Here is a 22,421-nt window from a genome sequence, read left to right on the forward strand (position 1 = left end):
GCATATACATTGAAAGCATCATTTTAAGAATGGCACAATTGACCTTTCCAATGGATAGGATTTAACTGCAGACAGAAATATAAATTATACAATACTAAATCTTTTTCCAAACAAACGCGTGTTCAATAAATGGAATTGTTACTCAGGCGTACTCAGCAGAACCTAAAAACTACAATAATTTTTTTAACAAAACCAAAATCTCTTCACTGCGCAAACAAATTGCACAAAAAGTGGTGTAATACATGACTCGAGGCTGAAGCCACATGGAGAGGTTGGGCAGGCAGCCTTTATTCCTTTGTGCACAGGAGGCTGGGGATGATCTTATAGAGGGTTATAAAATAATGAGAGAAATAGAAAGGGTGAATGCACAAAATCTTTTCCCTTAAGGTAGGGGAATCAAGAACTTGTGGGCATAGACCAGAGGTGAAAGGGCAAGATTTTATAGGAACCTGGGGGGGGTGACAACCTATTCCATGCAAATATGGTGGATATATGGAACGAGCTGCCAGAGGAAGTAGTTGAAGCTAGTACAATAACAATATTTAAAAGACATTTGAACGGGTATATGTAATGGGAAAGGTTTATATGAAATGTTCCAATTGTGGGCAATGGGACTCCCTGAGGTGAGCAGCTTGGTTGGAAGGGACAGGTTTAGGCTGAAGGGCCTGTTTCCATGCTCTATGACACAAATTCCTATATTATTCTTGCATCTGATGTATTGCATCATGTTTGCTGTGCATTTTCTCCATTACTCGTTTACTCTTAGTTTATACTTCCCCTCTGTTATTCCACTCTAAAAATTGTGGTTGCATTTTCAACCTTCCAATCCACTGACTGGACAGTTCCTGAATGCAGAAACTTTGATAAATATTTGAAAACATGGCATTCCTGTACATATCAAGACAACAGAACTCATCTACTTCAATCTACAAGTTTTTTTAACAAAATAGTTTTCGGCATTACTGAATTGAAAACTTGCCCTGAGATTTTTTTATTTTATTTGAATAATTAACATGCAGGTCATGGCAAAAACAAAAGCTTGCATTTTGCCAATAAAAAAAATTAAGCATTAGTTTGCAAGGATCAATGGATGAAATAAAAAAATGTATGCAGATGATACTAAGTTGGGGGGTAGTGTGAATTGTGAGGAAGATGCAATAACGCTGCAGGGTGACTTGGACAGGTTGTGTGAGTGGGCGGATACATGGCAGATGCAGTTTAATGTAGGTAAGTGTGAGGTTATTCACTTTGGAAGTAAGAATAGAAAGGCAGATTATTATCTGAATGGTGTCAAGTTAGGAGGAGGGGGAGTTCAACGAGATCTGGGTGTCCTAGTGCATCAGTCAATGAAAGGAAGCATGCAGGTTCAGCAGGCAGTGAAGAAAGCCAATGGAATGTTGGCCTTCGTAACAAGAGGAGTTGAGTATAGGAGCAAAGAGGTCCTTCTACAGTTGTACCGGGCCCTGGTGAGACCGCACCTGGAGTACTGTGTGCAGTTTTGGTCTCCAAATTTGAGGAAGGATATTCTTGCTATGGAGGGCGTGCAGCGTAGGTTCACTAGGTTAATTCCCGGAATGGCGGGACTGTCGTATGTTGAAAGGCTGGAGCGATTGGGCTTGTATACACTGGAATTTAGAAGGATGAGGGGGGATCTTATTGAAACATATAAGATAATTAGGGGATTGGACACATTAGAGGCAGATAACATGTTCCCAATGTTGGGGGAGTCCAGAACAAGGGGCCACAGTTTGAGAATAAGGGGTAGGCCATTTAGAACGGAGATGAGGAAGAACTTTTTCAGTCAGAGGGTGGTGAAGGTGTGGAATTCTCTGCCTCAGAAGGCAGTGGAGGCCAGTTCGTTGGATGCTTTCAAGAGAGAGCTGGATAGAGCTCTTAAGGATAGCGGAGTGAGGGGGTATGGGGAGAAGGCAGGAACGGGGTACTGATTGAGAGTGATCAGCCATGATCGCATTGAATGGCGGTGCTGGCTCGAAGGGCTGAATGGCCTACTCCTGCACCTATTGTCTATTGTCTATTGTCTATTGTCTATATTTGCATCATTAATTCTGCAAAATATTTATTTTCAGCCAGCCAGGAATGGTATAGCTCACAGAGAATAAATCACATATAGCCAAATGCAAAGGTTTTATTTACAAGTAGTTAAGATTTTGCTTAGTGGCTAAGTTAGATGAGAAAATTAATCAATACAACAAATAAAAACTAAACTGTAAAAATTCATTTGACAGTGAAATTAAGCAAAGTATTACAATTAAAGAAGCCTACAAATTGGACCATGGGGAGGATTTTAAAAACAAGTAAAAGATGATCAAGTAATCATGGAAAATGTCATTCATAAATGCTGCCTGGCCTTTTGAATAACTGTTGAATAACTGTCACATTCCATATTTTATTTGAGGGAGGATAAACTACAAACCTGCAAAGAAAACTGGTAAATATTGTGGGGAAATAAGGAAATACCAAAATATATCCAACTGAGGTCTTAGTTGGGGAGCATTTTGGGACCAGTGACTATAACTCTATTGGTTTAAATCGAAGGTAGACACAAAATGCTGGAGTAATTCAGCGGGACTTGCAGCATCTCCGGAGAGAAGAAATGGGTGACGTTTCGGGTCGAAACGTCACCCATTCCTTCTCTCCAGAGATGCTGCCTGTCTCAGCATTTTGTGTCTACATTTGATTTAAACCAGCATCTGCAGTTCTTTCCTACACATTCTATTGGTTTAATTTGGATATTAAAAGAGATAGGACTGGTCCATAAGTTAAGAACCTCAATTTGGACAAGGTCCATTTTGGAGGCATTAGGAGAGAACTTGCAGAGTTTGACTGGGTGAGTCTGTTTGCAGGCAAGAGGATCATTAACAAGTACGAGGATTTGAAAAATGAGATAGCAAGAGTGAAGGGGCAGCAAGTACCTGCTAGAGCGAGTAGAAGGCTGGCAAGTTTAGGAAATTCTGGTTGACGAGAGAAGTCAAGGCTTTGATCAGTAAAATGGAGGTATATGACAGATTTAGGCAGTCAGGATGAAGCGAATCCCTTTGCGGGAATAGGCAGTGTGGGAGTACACTTACAAAGGCAATCGGAAGGGAGAAATAAAAGAGGACATGAAATGCAAGTGAGGTAAAGGAAAATACAAAGAGATTCCATTGGAATCAATTTATTTTTATCACATCTATCGAGATACAGTGAAAATAGTAGGAATAAAGGCGTAGATTTTTTAGTAAATGGGGAGAAGTTTCCGAAATCAGAGCTACAAAGGAGCTTGGAAATGCTGGTGTAGGATTCCCAAAAGGTTCATTTGTAAGTTAAATCAGTAGCAAGGAAGGCAAATGCAATGTTAACATTTATTTCAAGAGGACTAGAAAATCAAAACAGGGATGTAATGCTGAGGCTTTATATGGCACTGGTCGGACCGCATTTGGAATATTGTGAGCAGTTTCGGGCCCCATATCTGAGGAAGGATGTGCTGGCATTTCAGAGGCTCCAGTGGTGGATCACAAGAATGATCCAGGGGATGATTGGGTATGATAAGTGTTTGACGGAACTGAGCCTGTACTTGCTGGAGTTTAAAAGGATGAGGGGGACCTCATTTAAACTTACCTGAATAGTGAAAGGCCTGGATAGAATGGATGTGGAGAGGATGTTTCCACTAGTGGGAGAGTCTACTACCAGAAGGCATAGCCTCAGAATAAAAGGACAAATCTTTAGCAAGGAGATGAGGAAGGATTTCTTCGGTCAGAAGGTGGTGAATTTGTGGAATTCGTTGCCACAGATGGCTTTGGAGGCCAAATCATTGGGTATTTTTAAGGTGGAGATTAACAGATACTTGATTAGTAAGGGTGTCAAGGGTTATGGGAAAAAGACAGGAGAATAGGATTGAGAAGGAAAGATCGATTAGCCATGATTGAATGGTGAAGTAGACTCAGTGGGCCAAATGGCCTACTTCTGCTCCTATGAATTACTTAAGAAATGAATAACAAGCTCCTTCAACTTGCTGACACTGAGGGAAAGATTGTTGTATTTGACACCATGTTATTATGCACTCGATCTCCTGCCTGTACTCTGTCTCGTCATTGATCAAGATCCGGCCTACTACTGTCAATGGTGGCCGATTAGGTAAAGGGAAAGTGCAACGAGACCTTGGTGTCCTTGTACACCAGTCACTGAAAGTAAGCGTGCAGGTACAGCAAGCAGTGAAGAAAGCTAATGGTATGTGGGCCTTCATATCGAGAGGATTTGGGTATAGGAGCAAAGAGGTCCTTCTGCAGTTGTACAGGGCCCTGGTGAGACCACATCTGGAGTAGTGTGTGCTGTTTTGGTCTCCTAATTTGACGAAGGACGTCCTTGCTATTGAGGCAGTGCAGCATAGGTTCACGAGGTTAATCCCTGGGATGGAGGGACTGTCATATGAGGAAAGATTGGAAAGACTGGGCTTGTTTTCACTGGAGTTTAGAAGGATGACAGGGGATCTTATAGAGACGTATAAAATTATAAAAGGACTGGACAAGCTAGATGCAGGAAAAATGTTCCCAATGTTGGGGGCATCCAGAATCAGGGGCCACAGTCTAAGAATAAAGGGGAAGCCATTTAAAACTGAGGTGAGAAGAAACTTTTTCACCCAGAGTGGTGAATTTGTGGAATTCTCTGCCACGGAAGGCAGTGGAGGCCAATTCACTGGATGAATTTAAAAGAGAGTTAGATAGAGCTCTAGGGGCTAGTGAAATCATGGGATATGGGGAAAAGGCAGGCACAGGTTACTGATTGTGGTTGATCTGCCATGATCACAATGAATGGCAGTGTTGGCTCGAAGGGCCAAATGGCCTCCTCCTGCACATATTTTCTATGTTTCTATGTATTCAAATCTGCTGAGTGAATTATGGTGCATTTATATTACAGCTTATTGTTCTTACGCCAAATGCAATATCTGCGTTCCCCACTAAACTATAATTCTCTTCCTCAGGATGGAGCTCTGCCTAGATGTGCTTGCATACATTTGTAGAATGATAACAGCAATTTAAATGTAAATGTTTGCTGGCGCAGGCTGCAGTCTCCACATTCCTCCTGAAAGGCTATGATTAACAAAGCATTCACCGCCCTCGATGACAAGACACAACAACATATGTGTCATCAAGATTCTCTTGATCTCCACACGATCACAGACATTCCCTTCATCCTTTTCACTCCTCTCCCTACTCTACAACTATGAACATGCTTGTTTTTCTCATTTTCCAGTTCCGATGAAAGATCATCAACTTGATATGTTAACTCTGTTACTCTCTCCATGGATGCTGCCTAACCTGCTAAGCATCTCCATCATTTGCCATTTTTATTTCAGGTTTCCAGTGTCCACAGCTTTTTAAATTCAGGAAAGTTGGTTTGGCAATAGAAATAATTTATGCCACTCCATGTGAACTTCAGGTGATGTACAACATGATAGGGTCATGTGGGTTTGAAAGGATCACATCAGCCCCTAAAAGACAACCTTCAAGGTGATAATATTCCTTCCTTCCAGGTTAAACTTAAATTCCAGATTATCACTATAACCTCACTTCTGTTTTAAGAGGAAAACGATGTAAACACAGGTTGAAATTTTTTTATTGAAATATAATTAATTAAAAAAAAATATTCAGATCCATTCTAAAGAAAATAACACACCTAAGTGGGTGAAATTAGATTGCTTGATTTGAAAGCTATTCATGGGAAAAATCAACATGTTAATCAACCTGAAAACATGTCTGCAGTATTCTCTTGTTGATTATTTCCTACATTTTCTATGTTTAACTCCGATATGCTGCATTTACCGTATTTAGTTTTTGATTCAACATCATAATGCTGATGTCATACTTAATTACTCGGACCGAATTTGGGGTAAGTCCAAAGGAAAACATACAACAATTTTGATTCATTCTGAGCTCCAGTAAAATTTGTTTTAAAGCCAAATATTACTGGAAAGAAGTGATAATCATGGACAGCAATATGCAAAAAAATCATAAACCGCACTAGGTATATGGTTGGAAACTTCATATTCCCTATAAATTACCCGATAATATGTCTATGACCCAATTCCATTCTGGTGGCTCAGTGGGTGAACCATGCAATTCAGCTCAGCACAATCTGGTGTAAGAGGGCCAGCAAGTGTGTTTAAAATATCATTTGAAGCCATAAGGACCAGGATCAATGCACATTAAGTGTGAGCTTGTGATGGTTTCAAATTAACCAACCAGATCTCCTATGTTCATATCCAAGACGTAATCCTTTCACCCCTTCAGATGGAGCAACACCCCCTCCCCCTCACAAACACCTCCCGCCCAACCTAACGACACTTCCAGTTTCACCCTTCCCTGACCTTCCAGCCCTCTCCCTCCCACCACTCCTCCCACCCCTCATCCCGTCATCCTCTGTCTCATCAATTAACCTCAGCAGAAATGTATCCAAACTAGAAAGAGGAATTCCATGAGAAAGTGGGACCATTCATGATTAATAAAGGTCATAGATAATGCGAAATTGAACAGTAGAGCTTAATATGTAGTAAATGCTTGTGGTAGATCAGAAGATTGAGAATATTTTAGGGACCAACTGCAAACGACTAAAAAGCTCACAAGAGAGGAAAAAAAGAAAATTTGCATTTACAAGTACACAAGTTATAGGAGTAGAATTAGTCCATTTGGCCCATCAAATCTACTGCGCCATTCAATCATGACTGATCTCTGCTACCTAATCCCATTTTCCGGCCTTCTCCCCGTAACCCTTAACACCCGTTCTAATCAATACCTTGTCTATTTCTGCCTTAAAAATATCTACTGATTTGGCCTCCACAGCCTTCTGTGGCAATGAGTTCCACAGATTAACTATCCTCTGACTAAAGTTCCTCCTCACCTTTTTAAAAGAGTGCTATTTAATTCTGAGACTATGACCTCTGGTCCTAGACTGTCCCACTCGTGGAAACATGCTTTCCACATCCACTTGATCTATGCCTTTCATTATTCTGTAAGTTTCAAGAAGGTCCCCCCTCAACCTTCAAACTCCAGCGAGTAGAGGCCCAGTGCTGTCAAACACTCATCGTATGCTAACCCACTCATTCTTGGAATCATTCCCGTAAACCTCCTCTGGAAACTCTCCAAAGCCAGTACATCCTTCCTCAGATATGGGGCCCAAATTTGCTCACAGTACTCCAAAAGCGGCCTGACAAGCACCTTATAGAGCCTCAGCATTACTTCTCTGTTTTTGTATTCCAGTCCTCTTGATATAAATGCTAGCATTGGATTTGCCTTCCTTACTACTGATTTGACTTGCAAATTAACTTTTTGGAAGTCCTGCACCAGCACTCCCAAGTCACTTTACACCTCCAATTTCTGGATTCTCTCTCCATTTAGAAAATAATCTACGCCTTTATTCTTATTACCACAATGCATGACTCCGCACTTTGCTATACTGAGTTTCATCTGCAAATAATTTCAAATTGAACAGGATATATATTTTTTAAGTTGGTAGCTCAGATCAGTGTGGGACCTTCAGAGAATGGGACAGGGGAATTAATATCTGGAAAGAAGTAAGTGACAAATATGAACAGTACAGCGAAGAAACGAGCCCTTTGATGTTAACAGATGGGCTGATTTCCAAGCACATGGAATAACTTGCAAAAAATCCTATCAAAAAGGACCTGGTACTAGAAAAAAACCTCATGAGACTAAAAGTAGACAAATCACCAGGTTCCAATGGCCTGCACCCAAGGAATTAGCTGAGGAGATAACATACCTATTCAAGTTTGTTGCAGGATGGAACAGAGGATTGGAAAATAGCAAATGTAGCTCTCTTGTTTATGAAGAGGGGAGGACCACCAGCAGGAAACTATTTGTAGGAGCCATTTATGCTTAATTCAGTTATTGTCATTGTGTTATGGCTATGTTTTAATATTTCTAGTTTATGTCTTTTTTGCCTGCTTGTGGGTGTGACTTAATGCGTAATTGGGAGTGTCTAGATGGGAGGTGGCTAGCGTGGTGACAGAGGTTGTGGGTCAGTTTAGACTCGGAGGATGGTGAGCATACAGTTCTTTACCACGCGCTCGTACCATGCGCTCGCACCGGTTATATTTGTAAGAACCATACGGTAATAACTGCGAGAATTTCCAGATATTGTTTGAAGAAGAAACAGTTGATAAAGTACGGAAACTGATTAATTACTCTATGATTTGTGCTACTTTAATAAAACCAATTAATGAAGAAAAGGAGTTTGGAAGATTCGTTTTGTCATATCAGGGTGCGATGTGTGCGTAAGCTATAACTACATTTCATCCCCGAGAAGTAATGGCTATCGAAGTGGGATTTCGAGATGGTATAGAAACTGCCATTACACTATTGTTGGCAAGAAACTGAAATTAATAATGAAAGAAATTGCTAAGCATTGAGGAAAGTTTAATCTACACAAACTAAATCAAATCAACATGTTTGCATGAGAGACAAATCATGATTGACAAATTTGCTTGAATTCTATGAGGACGCATCAAACAGAGTTTATAGAAGGGACACAAGAGATTGCAGATGCTGGAAAGTGGAGCAAAAAACAAACTGATAGAGGAACTGATGGTGGGATAGCATCTGTGGAGGCAAAGGGATAATCAACATTTCAGGTCAGGCTATGCATCAGGACAAAGTGCAGAGGGGAGATAGTGACTAATGTATAAAGAAGTGAAAAAGAGGGATAGGCAGATGCTGGCAGGTGATTGATGGAACCAGATGGATAGGTGGAGGCAGATGGGAGAGAGGGAGGGAGGGGTGGGTAGACAGTGGTTGGTGGGTGATAGGTAAAGTTAGATAAGGAAATAGAAAAAAGGGGCAGCTGGAGACAAGTAGAGGGAAGAGTGGGAGGAGGTGAAAAACAAAGGCTACAAATGTGGAATTTGATTAGGGAGGGATGACAGGCATGTGGAAACAAGTGGGGGAGGGAAATAAAACTCAGTGATGGAGAGGGTGGGAAACCAGATGGAAAGAGAAAGATCCACAGGGAGTGTGGGTTACCTGAAATTGGAAAATTCAATGTTCATACCTGGGTAGACGACCCAGGCAGAATACGAGGTACTGTTCTTCGAGTTTGCTTTTGGCCTCACCCTGTCAGTAGGGGAGGTTGAAGACTGACATTGCAGTATGGAAATGGGAAGGAAAGCTGAAATTGCATGCGACCATGAAGTCATGATTGTCACTGTAAACAGAGCAAAGTTCTTCCTCAAAATGGTTCACAAGTATACACTTGATCTCAATGATGTGGAAATGGCCACAAAGAGTACCGGATGCAGTAGGTGAATTTGCAGGTGGTGCTTTTGAATCTTTGTTTGACTTGAAAGGGCTGTTTGGGACGCTGGATGTTGGTGAGGGAGAGGGTGTATGAACATGTGTTGCATCTCTACAGTTGCAGGGAAAGTGCAAGGGGTAAACAAAAACCACACCAGGTTTATGGTTGGAAAGGGGGATGTGGGAAGCAGGAAAGGGGGTGAATATGTGACTGGTGGTGGGATTCCATTGCAACTGGCAAAGGATGATGTGCTGGATGTGGAGGCTGATGGGGTGAAAAGTGAAGACCAAGGGAACTTTATCTCTGCTGTATGGGTGGAGATTGGGCAAACACGGAAGTCCGGAAAAAGGAGGAGATGCTGGTTAGTATTCCATCAACCGCAGTAGAGGGGAACCCTCTACTGTGTCGAAGGAGTACATTTCAAATCTTCTGGAACATGTTGACAACAGGTGACACAGAGAAAGAAAAAGCCAAGGAAAAAGGATGGAGTCTTTCAAAGAGACAGATTGGGAAGAGGTATCATCAAGGTAGTTGTGGGAGTAGGTGAGTTTGATGTAAATGGCAGTGTATAGTTTGACTCCTGTGACAGAGAGAGAAATCCAGAAAAGAGAGAGAGGTGTCAGAAACGTCCAAGAGATTTTGAGGGCATGGTAGAAGTTTGTAACAAAGGTAACAAAATTGATGAGCTTTGCACAAGTGCAGGAGTCTGTAATAATGCAGTCAACAGGAGGGAACTTCTTGACATGGTGCGTTTGGTCTTCTTGAAGACATTTCACAGTGCCACATAAACTTCTGGTACAGAAGAGCTCATGGTCACCTCACCTTCTGTCTCCTTTCTCTGTTCGTTTATTTATTTACTTATTTATCTATTTATTCATTTCCCTATGCTCTCTAAATCTCTGTAAAGCGTCTTTGAGTATATGAAAAGCGCTATATAAATAAAATACATTATTATTATTATTATTATTATTATGGTATTGGAGGAAGTGCACTCACAAGGATTGAAAACTTGTTATCGGGTGGAAAACTATGGAATAAATGGACCTTTTGCAGAATGGAAGGATGTAACTCATGGACTAATCCAGGGATCAGTTCTTGATCCTCAGATATGTACCATTTTAAATCAATTACCTGGTGGATGATGTGGAATGCAAGGTATCCCTGTTTACTGTTAGCACAAAAATAGGTGAAAGGGCAAGTTATGACAAGGATATTGGACAGGATACAGATAGATTGCATAGGTGAAAATTTGGCACATAAAATTTATTCTAGGGGAGTGTGAGGCCATTCACTTCTGGGAAGAGAAATGCAAAGGCAGAATACTATCTACACAGAAAAAGACTGCAACTGAGAAACATTTTTTAAATAATACATAATCTTAAATATATGGTACTTCACAGCTAATTAGCAGCAAAAGAACAATATCAACACATAAACTTGTGCAGATGTTTCCAGTAGAGAGATTTGAACGAGTTTTGATCTAGGTCGTGCCCCTACTGTTTCATAAGTGTGCAGATAATTATCTCTGACAGTGTCATCAGTTACAGGCTCTCCTCATTAATCTTGTAATCCTAATGCTCAGAGATACCCAGGAAAAGTAGCATCAAGGTGGGATGTGAAAATGTGTAAGGAAACAATCAGGTTAAAGACAAATTCAATCATTACTGAGAGTCAATATTTTACTGTTAAATGCATTCCTCAACCAGACGTTCTGAATTACATGATTCTGAGAAACAAACCCAATAACACCATTGATAGACACAAAATGCTGGAGTAACTCAGCGGGACAGTCAGCATCACTGGATAGAAAGAATGGATGACATTTTGGGTCAAGATCCTTCTTCAGACTGAGCGTCAGGGGAGAGGGAGTTACAGAAATAAGGAAGTATAAGAGATCAAAAGAGCTGGAGATCAAGGAAAATGTAGAATAGACCATTGTTAGCTATAAAAAGGTGACAACAATGCAAATAGAGATACAATGTAAACAAGGGCTCAGTCAGACTGGTCGGATTACTGGTAAGGGGGAGGGATGGAGAGGGAAGAAAAAGCAAGGGTTACTTGAAGTTAGAGAAGTCAATATTCATACCGCTGTGGCGTAAGTTGCCCAAGCAAAATATTACTCTAGTATTTTGTTTCTATCTTTGGTGTAAACCAGCATCTGCAGTTCAATTCCTACCAATAACACAATTGATCTGAGCAAAGGAGGAGACCACTCTGTCCATCACACCCATGCCAGTACTTAGTTGGAGACTATCCCATTTTCTGTATTGCACATTCAATATGTCATTTTTCTATTTAAAAACTTGCAACTGAATCAAGAAATATTGCACAATAATTTTCAGGTATTAACTTTCGGTAAACATTTGATAATCTGTCACACTCAAGACTTTGGTGGTGGCGGACTGGCAGATTTTCCAAACCATTGGATATTATTTTCATTTATAGGCCAATACGCTTCCAATTTATACTTTTAAATCTTGCACAGTATGATTATAAATATTCCAATAAACTAGGTAAATTTGTAAGGGAGTAAAAGAACCAGGATTCCAGTGAGTGGGGTGGGAGCTGGAGACCGAGTGAGAAGAGAGTGCGAGCCAGAGCACCAGTGAGTGGGGAGCATGGGAGAGGGGCCCCTGTGTGAAGGATGGGAGAATGGGAGAGGGGCCCCAGTGCGAGGGAAGGGATAAGGGCCCAATGAGAGGAAAGGTAGTGTGGGAGCGGGGCCCCATTGAATGGAAAGGGAGGGAGAGGAGCTTGGTGAGAGGGAAGGGAGCGTGGGCCCGTGAATGGAAAGGGAGGGAGAGGAGCTGGGTGAGAGGGAAGGGAGCGTGGGCCCCAGTGAATGGAAAGGGAGACAGGCCAAGCGAGTGGGAAGGGAGGATGGGAGAGGGGCCCCAGTGAATGAAAGGGAGCACAGAAGCGGGGGCCACTCTATTCCTTGGAGTGCAGGAGGATGAGGGGTGATCTTATAGAGATATACAAAATCATGAGAGGAAAACGCACAGTCTCTAGCCCAGAGTAGGGCAAACGAGAACCAGAGGACATAGGTTTAAGGTGAAGGGGGAATGATTTAATTGAAACTAGAGAGGTAACTATTTTACACAAACGGTGGTGGGTGTATGGAATGAGCTACCGGAAAAAGTAGTTGAGGCAGGTACTATCGCAACATTTAAGAAACATTTAGACAGGTACATGGATAGAATCAATTTAGTGGGATAAGGGCCAAACGCAGGCAGGTGGGACTAGTGTAGATGGGGGATGTTGGTCGGTGTGGACAAGTTGGGCCGAATAGCCTGTTGTTTAATGACTCCAAGACTCCAAGACTCAGAAAAAGTTGCAGCATCAATGGAGCCAATGGTATAGTCCTCCCACCTTACTCCTTCCTATTTGATACATTAAGTCATGCTGATGGGTAGTGAGGTGACCTGTTCACAGCCAACAATGTGACTGAAGAAGTTATATCGCACAACAAGAATTTCAACACATTTCATTGTTTCTCTTTCCCCAAATAGGATCTTCCATTTGATTGCTTCTGAAACAATGTAAATTATTTTGTGGTTTGTTATTTAAAAATGGGATTATATACACAATCCCTGGGACATAACAGTTAAGGCAGGCAGGAAAAAAAATCTGCAATCAAGCAATCAAGAAATCAAGAATATTGTTATTGTGACTTGGCTGTAAGCAAAGAAGCTCAATATTTGCATTTTGCACCATTTGAGAAAATATCATTTATATTTTAATCCGTAATCACTGAGAAGTTACACGTTTATATAAGTATGCGAGATGTACAATATTAACAGTTTATAACATTTGAATACAACATTTGAGGGAGATTTAACAAATCTAATTACAATGCATTTCACTTCTGGTAACAAAAGGTTTGTTTGAAATGGTCATTTATTTATTTATACTGCTTCTGACAAACTAGCCCAGCAGTGATTTAAGCAGTGTCCCCTGAAACCTTTTTTCTTAATCATGTTTCATAATTAAGGCAACCTGATCCTGTGCATGCCTTTTTCCCAGCAATAGAAGAATAATTGTCTTCCTGTTTGGTACAATGTTTTGAATGTATTTCCAAAGTTATTAGTTTAGTTTGGCTTAGTTGAGAGATACAGCCCTTCGGCCCACCGAGTCCACGCCAACCAGCAATCCCCCAACACTAACACTATCCTACACGCATTAGGGACAATTTACAATTATACCAAGGCAATTAACCTACAAACCTGTAGATCTTTGGAGTGTGGAAGGAAACCGGAGGTCCCAGAGAAAACCTACACAGATCACAAAGAGAATGTACAAACTCCGTACAGACAGCACTAGTAGTCAGGATCAAACTCGAGTCTCTGGCGCTGTAAGGCAGCAACTCTACCGCAGCTCCATTGTGCCGCCCAAAACAAAATTGGCGCTAACGCAATCCCCCACTACCACAAATTTTACAGTCGAGTATTCCGCATTTGGGGGCATCACATGCGTCAATACACCCGAAATGCAATGGGATTGCCCTGACCTGGGAGCACCGCCTTTTTGTTCATGGTTTCTAACCTGTCAGGTAAGTATAGTTAACCTACCTTAGCTGCCAACCCCACACCAATGAGTTTCAAATGTAATTTGCAAAGATGCTTTAGTGGCAGAATTCAAAATTCAGATGCTTGAGCAGACCCTATATATTAAATTATATACAAAATATGTTAAATTTGGGCTTTGAGCAGTTATGTTCAAAATTAAGAAACTTTTAACATCTAAGCAAAACCAGGTGGGAAAAAAGGAAGATCAAAGCAGGGAAAACACTGCAACTAAAGCCACCAATAGATGAAAAAAGACCAAATATGTGAGCAATGTACAATAACCAGAATTAGTTTATCATAGTAAGCTTACGATTTTCCTTCAAAGACATGGTCTGGAAAAAATAATCACATAGATTATCGAGAACATGCATATATTTATAATTCTGTATCACTTTAACAAAGTTCATTGTTAAATTGTACTGACACAGCAGATCATAGCACAAAAATGTTTGGCAAAGAATTGCCATTTGCTAAACTATTTAATTTTAACTTTACATAGAGGCATTTTAATCTTGAAAAATGTATTTGTTTTAATTGGCTCAAGGCTTTGGAAACTCATTCAAAACATTACACCCAAACACGAAGACAATTTATTCTATGGTTGCTTGGAAAAATGCATTCATAGAATTAGGTTGGCCCAATATGAAACATGATTAAGAAAGATATCTTTTTGTAAAATAAATCACTAGGATGATTAAAATTTAATGACAATTTTACGTGGCACAAATAGTGTATCACACATATCTTAAGTGAACATGTTAAATTACCTCCCATCTCGACTCCATCCAAGGCCCCGACAGTCTTTTCAGGTGAGCAGAGGTTCACTTGTACCTCCTCCAACCTCATCTACTGTTTCCGCTGTTCCAGGTGTCTACTTCTGGAGATCGGTGAGACCAAGTTCAGACTCGGTGATTGTTTTGCTGAACACCTCCGCTCAGTCCGCCTCAACCTACCTGATCTCCTGGTTGCTCAGCACTTTAACTCCCCCTCCCATTCCCAATCTGACCTTTCTGTCCTGGACCTCCTCCATTGTCAAAGTGAGGCCCAGCTCAAATTGAAGGAACAGCACCTCATATTTCGCTTGGGTAGCTTACACCCCAGCGGTATGAACATTGACTTCTCTAACTTCAAATAGCCCTTGCTTTCCCTCTGTCTCCATCCCCTCCCCCTTCCCAGTTCTCCCACCAGTCTTACTGTCTCCGACTACATTCTATCTCTGTCCCGCCCACTCCCCTGACATCAGTCTGAAGAAGGGTCTCGACCTGAAAAATCACCCATTCCTTCTCTCCAGAAATGCTGCCTAACCCAGCATTCCAGCATTTTGTGTCTACCTTCGATTTAAACCAGCATCTGCAGTTCTTTCCTACACTTCATATTAAATTAATATGCATTTGGAAACAGGAGTTTGTAACCATGCAACAAACTTCATATGAACCCGGTGTAGCATGATCACTTAAATTTTATTTATCTTGAGGCCTGGTCCAGTTTAATATACTTATGTAAAAATGCAAGCAGCATCTATTCTCAACAAATTACACACTGTTTTGTATCTGTACACAACATAAATCATCAGTAATAGGCAAGAGTTGTTAATTAGAAAGACCTTTCATGCAAAAATAATTTTACAATTGTTGCAGTATTCTGAAAAATGGTGTATTGTTAATGCTGATAGGTAAAATTAATTCCTTCAGTAAAATGAGTCAGATTTGCAGTTCATCATCAGACAAGAGAAGCAAATAAACTTTACAAATGTCATAATTAAAACCTCTACTAATAAACTCAACTGCATACTCTTTTAATGTACATACTACCTTCATCTCTGCACTTTTAAAAACATTTACTCTCTTAAATAATAATGTTCAATAGAAATGTTCAATGTTTTTTACTAACTACCATGTAATTTAACCAATAAGTAATAATGCTACAGATTTACACAAGCACGAAGAAGTGTTCAGACTGTGCATTTAGAAAAGCAATAATAGTCACTCGTAATATTGAGTATAATGCTGTCCAATTTCCCTAAATATGATTCCGCCAGCAATCATATTTAGAACTTCAGTGGGACAAATTGCCCCAAGAATATGCATTTGGAATGTTTTAAAGATCAAATAAACAAAGTGGTCCAATCAGACAATCTAAATAAAAAAAATTATGGCCGTTTGTTTACACAATGAATTGAGGCTCAAATGTCCTATGCCAAATAATTTTACAGCAATGATACAACCCTGTTATTTCTCTGTTATAGGGAAGGTATTGAATAATGTTAGGCTCAGCTTATCAAGAAAGAAGGTTTTTAAAGAGTCAGCTCGACAAATATAGCCTTGGATTGGCATCGTCTTGATTTGTTCATCTTCTCAGCCAACCAATCTCAATTTGTAAACATCCACTGAAACGAATGATCTCACCTTCTGCAGGACCCATGAGCAGATATCCCACTGCAAATGCTGAAGAGGTTTGCCCACCACCAGTGGATTCTATACTCCTAGCAGAAAGTACCATCTTCCTTGCTGGCTGGAATCTTCCAGTAGTGCCTAATCTGCTGGCATTCACATGGTTAAATGGCAAGATATCACCACAGAACTGCAGACATTTCTCAGTAAATTTCAGCGTATGAGGTCTGTGCTTTAACATCTTCCATTTCAGCATTTGGTCAACTAAAGCATTCATAACGTCTTGAAAGGAAATAATATGGCAATCAAGAATATGTTCCATTCTTATTACTTAACTGTAAAAAGATGCCAAAACATCATATGTCAGGGAGCAATTTATGTAATAAAATCTTTGGATTCAGAATATATCTGAAAACTATTTGACTTTTAGCCTCATTATTCGTGAAGCCATTGATTAATGTTCACAACCTAAAATTCCTACCGGTTTTAGTACAGCCCTTCAACCCACAATGTCTGTGCCAAACATGATGCCAAGTGAAACTAATCTCCTCTGCCTGCATGTAATTGATATCCTTCCATAACCATGTGCCCCCTAAACATAAAAGTCATAACCATGTGGTTAAACACAACCATAAAAGTCTTTTAAATGCCATTATCATATCTACTTCAACCACCATCCCTGACAACATGTTCCAGGCACCCACCATTCTCTGTGTAAGAAAGTTGCCCTGCACATTTCCTTTAAACTTTCCTTCTCTAACGTTAGAGCTTTCCCTCTCTGACATTTCGATCATGGGAAAAAGGTTCTGACCTTCAACCCCATCTACGCTTCTGCCAATTTTATATACTATTTTCAAGTCTCCCCTGAACCTCCAATACCCCAAAGAAAACAATCCAAGTTTGTCCAACCTTTCTGTGCAGCTAGGACTCCTTAATCAAGGTAGTGTCTGGTAAGCTCTTCTGCACCCTCACCCTTGTTCCTTTCTAATAATGTTGTTATCAGACTGACTGCAATTTCATACTTTCCCTTCCAAGGTCCATATTTTTCCTTATTGATAACTAACTTAAAACATGTGTAGATATAATCACTGTTCCCAAAATGCCCTTCCATTGCAACACTAGTCACCAGACCAGGCTTGTTTCACAATTTCAGGTCCAGTATGATAAATTTCCCTGGTGTGGGACGAATAAAGTTGGACTATCGACATTCTGCTTCAAAAATTCCTCCTAGATACACCTAACAAATTCTGCCCCGCCTAAGCCTTTTGCGCAGAGCTATCTTATACATTTGATCTGCTTAACATCCAAACAAACGGCAGTTGTTAACATTACAAGATCTTTTACAAGATTATTATGGATTAAATTTTGAACTTACCATGCTGCAAAATCAATGCTAACAGTTAGGCACCTGCTACTGAATCCACTCAATGTTCTTTTTTAAGTGGATATAAAGTACTGGGCAGCTCCAATACTGGATGTGACCAGTTTAATGGACGAGCAGTGGATTGAGAAAACATCCACACAAAATATTCACAACTTAATTCTGCTGAAACTGATGCAAATTTAAACTTTGCATTTCAAATCCATCCTAACCTAACCCTGCACATTTAAAAAAGTGCCGCAATTTTGTTTTAATTTTCCATTAAAGTTTCTCTTTTAATATTTTGACCAAAAATGAACCTCACTTTTTCCTCTCAATGCATACTGAACATTCCTACTCTTATTCAAAGAAACTCTGCCATTTTATTTTCAATTATTATTGTTTACAGTTTATGAACTATAATATTAATATTAAGTTTATAGTATATTATTAATATGAGAGTGAACTATAAACTTAATAATCCTCAAAGATCCCAAAATATACAATATACTGCATTTAAAAGATTTCAAAAGATTCAGTCTTACTTTTTCAACGACTCTTCTCCATCTCGACCTTGAAATACTTTTGGTACAAACTACCTCTTCATCCCTGAAAGAAAATTACATTTTTTTCTGTTACAAGAATTATTCACAAGAGTTTGAGAAACATGCTTGAGCCTTTGACATTCAAGACACCGACAATGAGCATTCAATATACAAATGGGTTAGTAAACAAATTAACCACCTTATTAAGGATAACATGGTGGCTTGTGTAGGGAAAAAACTGCAGATGCTGGTTTAAATAGAAGGTAGACACAAAATGTTGGAGTAACTCAGCGGGTCAGGCAGCATCTCGGGAGAGAAGGAATGGGTGACGTTTCAGGTCGAGACCCTTCTTCAAACTGATGGTCTGAAGAAGGGTCTCGACCCGAAATGTCACCCATTCCTTCTCTCTCAAGATGCTGCCTGACCCGCTGAGTTACTCCAGCATTTTGTGAGCCATTTTGGGTTTGATCCTGCTCTTCATTGCTGTCAGTATGGAGTTACAGGTTCACCCTGTGACAGCATAAATTTCCCCCGAGGCCTCTTGGATCCTGGTTTATAGGCTTATTGGGTATTGTAAATTATCCCAGGTATAGATAGGTCGAAGGAGAGTCAAGGGGTAAATGGGAATGTGTGGGAGAAGAGGCTACAGCGATAACTTTGTGGGTATTGCTCAAACAGTTAGCATGGTTCTAAATTGTTCATTGGGCTGAATGACTTCCTTTAATGTTATAAAATAAAATAACAAGATTCTGCATTATTCTCGTGATAAAATTGCTAAAGTTATAAACATCTATTAAGAACACATCATAAACCTTCACAAATGTTAAGATATTAGTTTTTTTAAATGTGAGAAACTCAAATACATCATCTTTTTCCCTCCCATTTGAAACAGTAGAAAACTGAGTCAGTCATACAGACGAAAACAGGCCCGTCGGCCCAGTTCGTACATCCCAACCAATATGCCCCATCTTAGCTCATCCTATTTGCCCATTTTTGGCCCATTACACTCTATGCCTTTCCTATCATGTACCTGTCCAAGTGTATTTCACATGCTGTAATAGTACATGCCTCAACTATCTCCTATGGCAGCTGATTCCATATACCCATATTCCATTCCACAATATGAGTTCCTAATTAAATCTTGCTCCTCTTACCTTAACCCTATGCCCTCTAGTTCTTGATTCACCAACCTTAGGAAAAAGACTGTGCTTTCACCCCATTTGTTTCCCTCATGATTTTATATACCACTTTAAGATCACCCCTCAGCCTCCTCCATTAAGGAATGAACTCCTAGCCTGCCCAACCTTTTCCTGTAGATCCCTTCAGTCCTGGCAAAATCCTCATAAATCTTCTCTGCACTCTTTCTAATTGATAGAAATGAATGAACGATATGCATGTTCTACATGCCTAAATCTATAAGATGATGGGACTGACATGTAGCAGTAATCTTTGTCTGATAGTCACCAGGTCCAGAATGAAACAAAATGAAAGGAAGAGATTTAGAAGGGGAAGAATAATTTCACAGGGGCTTGTAAATCTTAAGCAGAACGGGCCGAGGATGGAATTACTTCAACCTTCAAGATTGGATTGCTTGTTGAAGGAAATATAAAAATGGAGATGAAGGGGTGTATGAGCTGTGTGAATCAGATTTACACTCTTTGTAGCACTGAGAGAAAACATTGATGCTGTCTGGATGGGCGAGACACTTGCTCCAATGCTGTATATTCCATCTATTTCAATGCACAGTTTAAATCAGAATAATAAAATTGAGTTTTGTTCAAAGGATATATAGATCTGGGAGCCAGTTGAAATCAAGGCAAGAATGAGTAACTAATGATTATTATTTTATCAATAAAAAAAACAGAATTCTGAGGTAGTACATCTCTTCCATATTACAGACACTCACGGACTTTCGTAAGGGGTCTTTTCCCCTGGACCCTCGTATAAATCAGATGTTACGCAAGTCAGAAACAGAAGTGCTACTACACGCTCGTAAATTTACTATTCGACGCAGAGACCACAAGAACAGCTGATTAGCTTGTGGGAATGGCCACATGAAATGGCAGTAGCGGACTGCTACCGAGACCTGCAACTCTGAAGTAAAGCAGTTGGCTTAAAGAATTGCTAACGCAAGTGCGAGTTTACATAAGTCGCCTGTTGCATAAGTCAGGGAGTGCTGGTATATTATTCCCATCTTATAAAGGCACTGTCTGTACTCTCCTACAATTGGTTGACATATTAGCGATCAAATAAGTACTACTCCAATTATTTATTTATCAACAAAACACATTTCCCACCTTTGGTCAACAGTGAAAATGTGCCACTAAAATTTAATGAGAACGCAATGGTGCAGGTAATACATCACAGATACCACAGGAAAGCTATGTGGAGCAACGGTGCAAAGACTAATCAGGCTGGGAACAATGCGGCTAGCTGCTCCCTCCCCAAAGGAAGAATACTGAGTGACTGAAAGGGCAGTTATGACCACAAATCACAAACCAGAGAACATACTGCATCATGCTTGACATTAGAATCAGTTGCAGAAAGCACTTCAATTCTCCATTCAGTATCTAAAGAGCACAAACGATTTTTGCTCTTTCTTTTATGGCTAGTTTTGCTTAAAATGGAAAGATGTTCAAGGAAGTGGAGTATGCCAAAAGAGATGGCTGTACCACCACTCAAATTATTATCAAAATGATTGAGAAGACATCAGTTTAAATGGATCAATACCTTTCAAGGGTGAAAAATACCACATATTGAGCAGCCTTTTTGAGAACTGCTGCTTTAGAGATCAAAGTGCTGTTGCTGAGATCGAAGTGCAGTCAGCAGAGTGGAATGCTCCTTCTGTGAGGTGTGGGGAGTGAGGGGAAAGTTAAGTTTCCTCGACAACTATGTCCAGCTACATACAGCTCCTTTCAGACCCCACAGATAGGTTGGAGCAGCAGTTGGACATATTGAGGAACATATTGGAGACAGAAAGTGTTACAGATAAATAGGAGCTTCGGTAACACTGCAGTATGAGCTGGATAGTAGATGGGTGACCACCAGGAGGGCGGGCAGGTGATGCAGCAGTTCCTGGGGTATTCCTCTCTCTACCAGGTATATATTATTTTGGATACAGTTGATGAGAATAGCCTTTCAGGGGAAAGCAGCTGCAGCCAATAGGTGGCCCTGCGACTGGCTCTGCTATACAGCAGGGAAGGACGAAGTCCAAATAACAGCAGTGATAAGGTACTCAATAAACAAGGGAACTGACAAGTGTTTCTGTGGCCATGAGCGAGACTCCAAGATGATGTATTGCTTCCTTAGGTCCCAGGGTCAAGAATATAATTGGCCCTGGCACCTGATACAAAACAACCCGCAAGAGGTCAGAGTGCTAACAACATAGGTAAGAAGCGAGATACAGTCCAGCAAAGGGAATTCAGGATGTTAGACGAAAGTTGCATAGCAGAGATATTATCTCAGGATAAATTTGTGCCACATGTGAATGGTTATAGAAAAAGGAAGATAGGTCAGATGAATGTATGGATAAAGAGCTCGAGCAAGGGGAAGGGCTTCACATTTTTAGATTACTGGTATCTCTTCTGAGGTAGACCTGTACAAGAATACCTGAACTAGAGGGGGACCAATATCTTTGCAGGAGCGTTTGCTGGTACTCCTCAGGAAGGTTTCAACAAATAAGGTGGGGGAGCAGGATCCAGAACGTCAAGACACCAAAATTGATGGTACAGTGGTCAATAAAGAAGGTTATCTAGACAATAGGTGCAGGAGGAGGCCATTCGGCTCTTTGAGCCAGCATCGCCATTCACCGTGATCATGGCTGATCATGCACAGTAACCCGTTCCTGCCTTCTCCCCATATCCCCTGACTCCGTTATCATTAAGAGCTCTATCTAACTCACTCTTGAAAGCATCCAGAGCACTGCCTTCTGAGGCAGAGAATTCCACAGCTTCACAACTCTGACTGAAAAAGTTCTTCCTCATTTCCATTCTAAATGGCCTACCCCTTATTCTTAAACTGTGGCCCCTGGTTCGGGACTCCCCCAACATTGGGAACATGTTTCCTGCCTCTAGCATGTCCAATCCCTTAATAATCTTATGTTTCAATAAGATCCCCTCTCATCCTTCTAAATTCCAGAGTATACAAGCCCAGTCGCTCCAGTCTTTCAACGTACGACAGTCCCGCCATTCCGGGAATTAACCTCGTGAACCTATGCTGCACTCCTTCAATAGCAAGAATGTCCTTCCTCAAGCTT

At 40.5% G+C, this 22,421-nt stretch overlaps 1 protein-coding gene and 1 non-coding gene across 3 annotated transcripts in view; both read right to left on the bottom strand.

Annotated features, from left to right (window-relative positions):
• Positions 1-13,699: 13,699 nt before the first annotated feature.
• On the bottom strand, positions 13,700-13,863 carry LOC144609164 (U1 spliceosomal RNA). Its single transcript, XR_013549294.1, has one exon. It is a non-coding gene; the product is annotated as a U1 spliceosomal RNA (small nuclear RNA).
• Positions 13,864-14,652: 789 nt separating this feature from the next.
• The window catches only part of LOC144609059 (uncharacterized), a 119,985-nt gene continuing 112,216 nt past the window's right edge, over positions 14,653-22,421 (bottom strand). The window contains exons 11-12 of one of the 2 annotated variants that reach the window (XM_078427405.1): positions 18,167-18,230; positions 14,653-14,748 (exon numbers count right to left, since the gene is read on the bottom strand). In XM_078427405.1, the coding sequence (XP_078283531.1) occupies positions 14,743-14,748; positions 18,167-18,230 (70 nt within the window). In that variant the 3' untranslated portion in view covers positions 14,653-14,742. Of the gene's footprint in view, positions 14,749-16,301; positions 16,411-18,166; positions 18,231-22,421 lie in introns of those variants that run through there. The other variant, XM_078427404.1, reaches the window with a different exon arrangement.

Source organism: Rhinoraja longicauda, chromosome 33, assembly GCF_053455715.1.
Source record: "Rhinoraja longicauda isolate Sanriku21f chromosome 33, sRhiLon1.1, whole genome shotgun sequence".
Classification (NCBI taxonomy): Eukaryota; Metazoa; Chordata; class Chondrichthyes; order Rajiformes; family Arhynchobatidae; genus Rhinoraja; species Rhinoraja longicauda.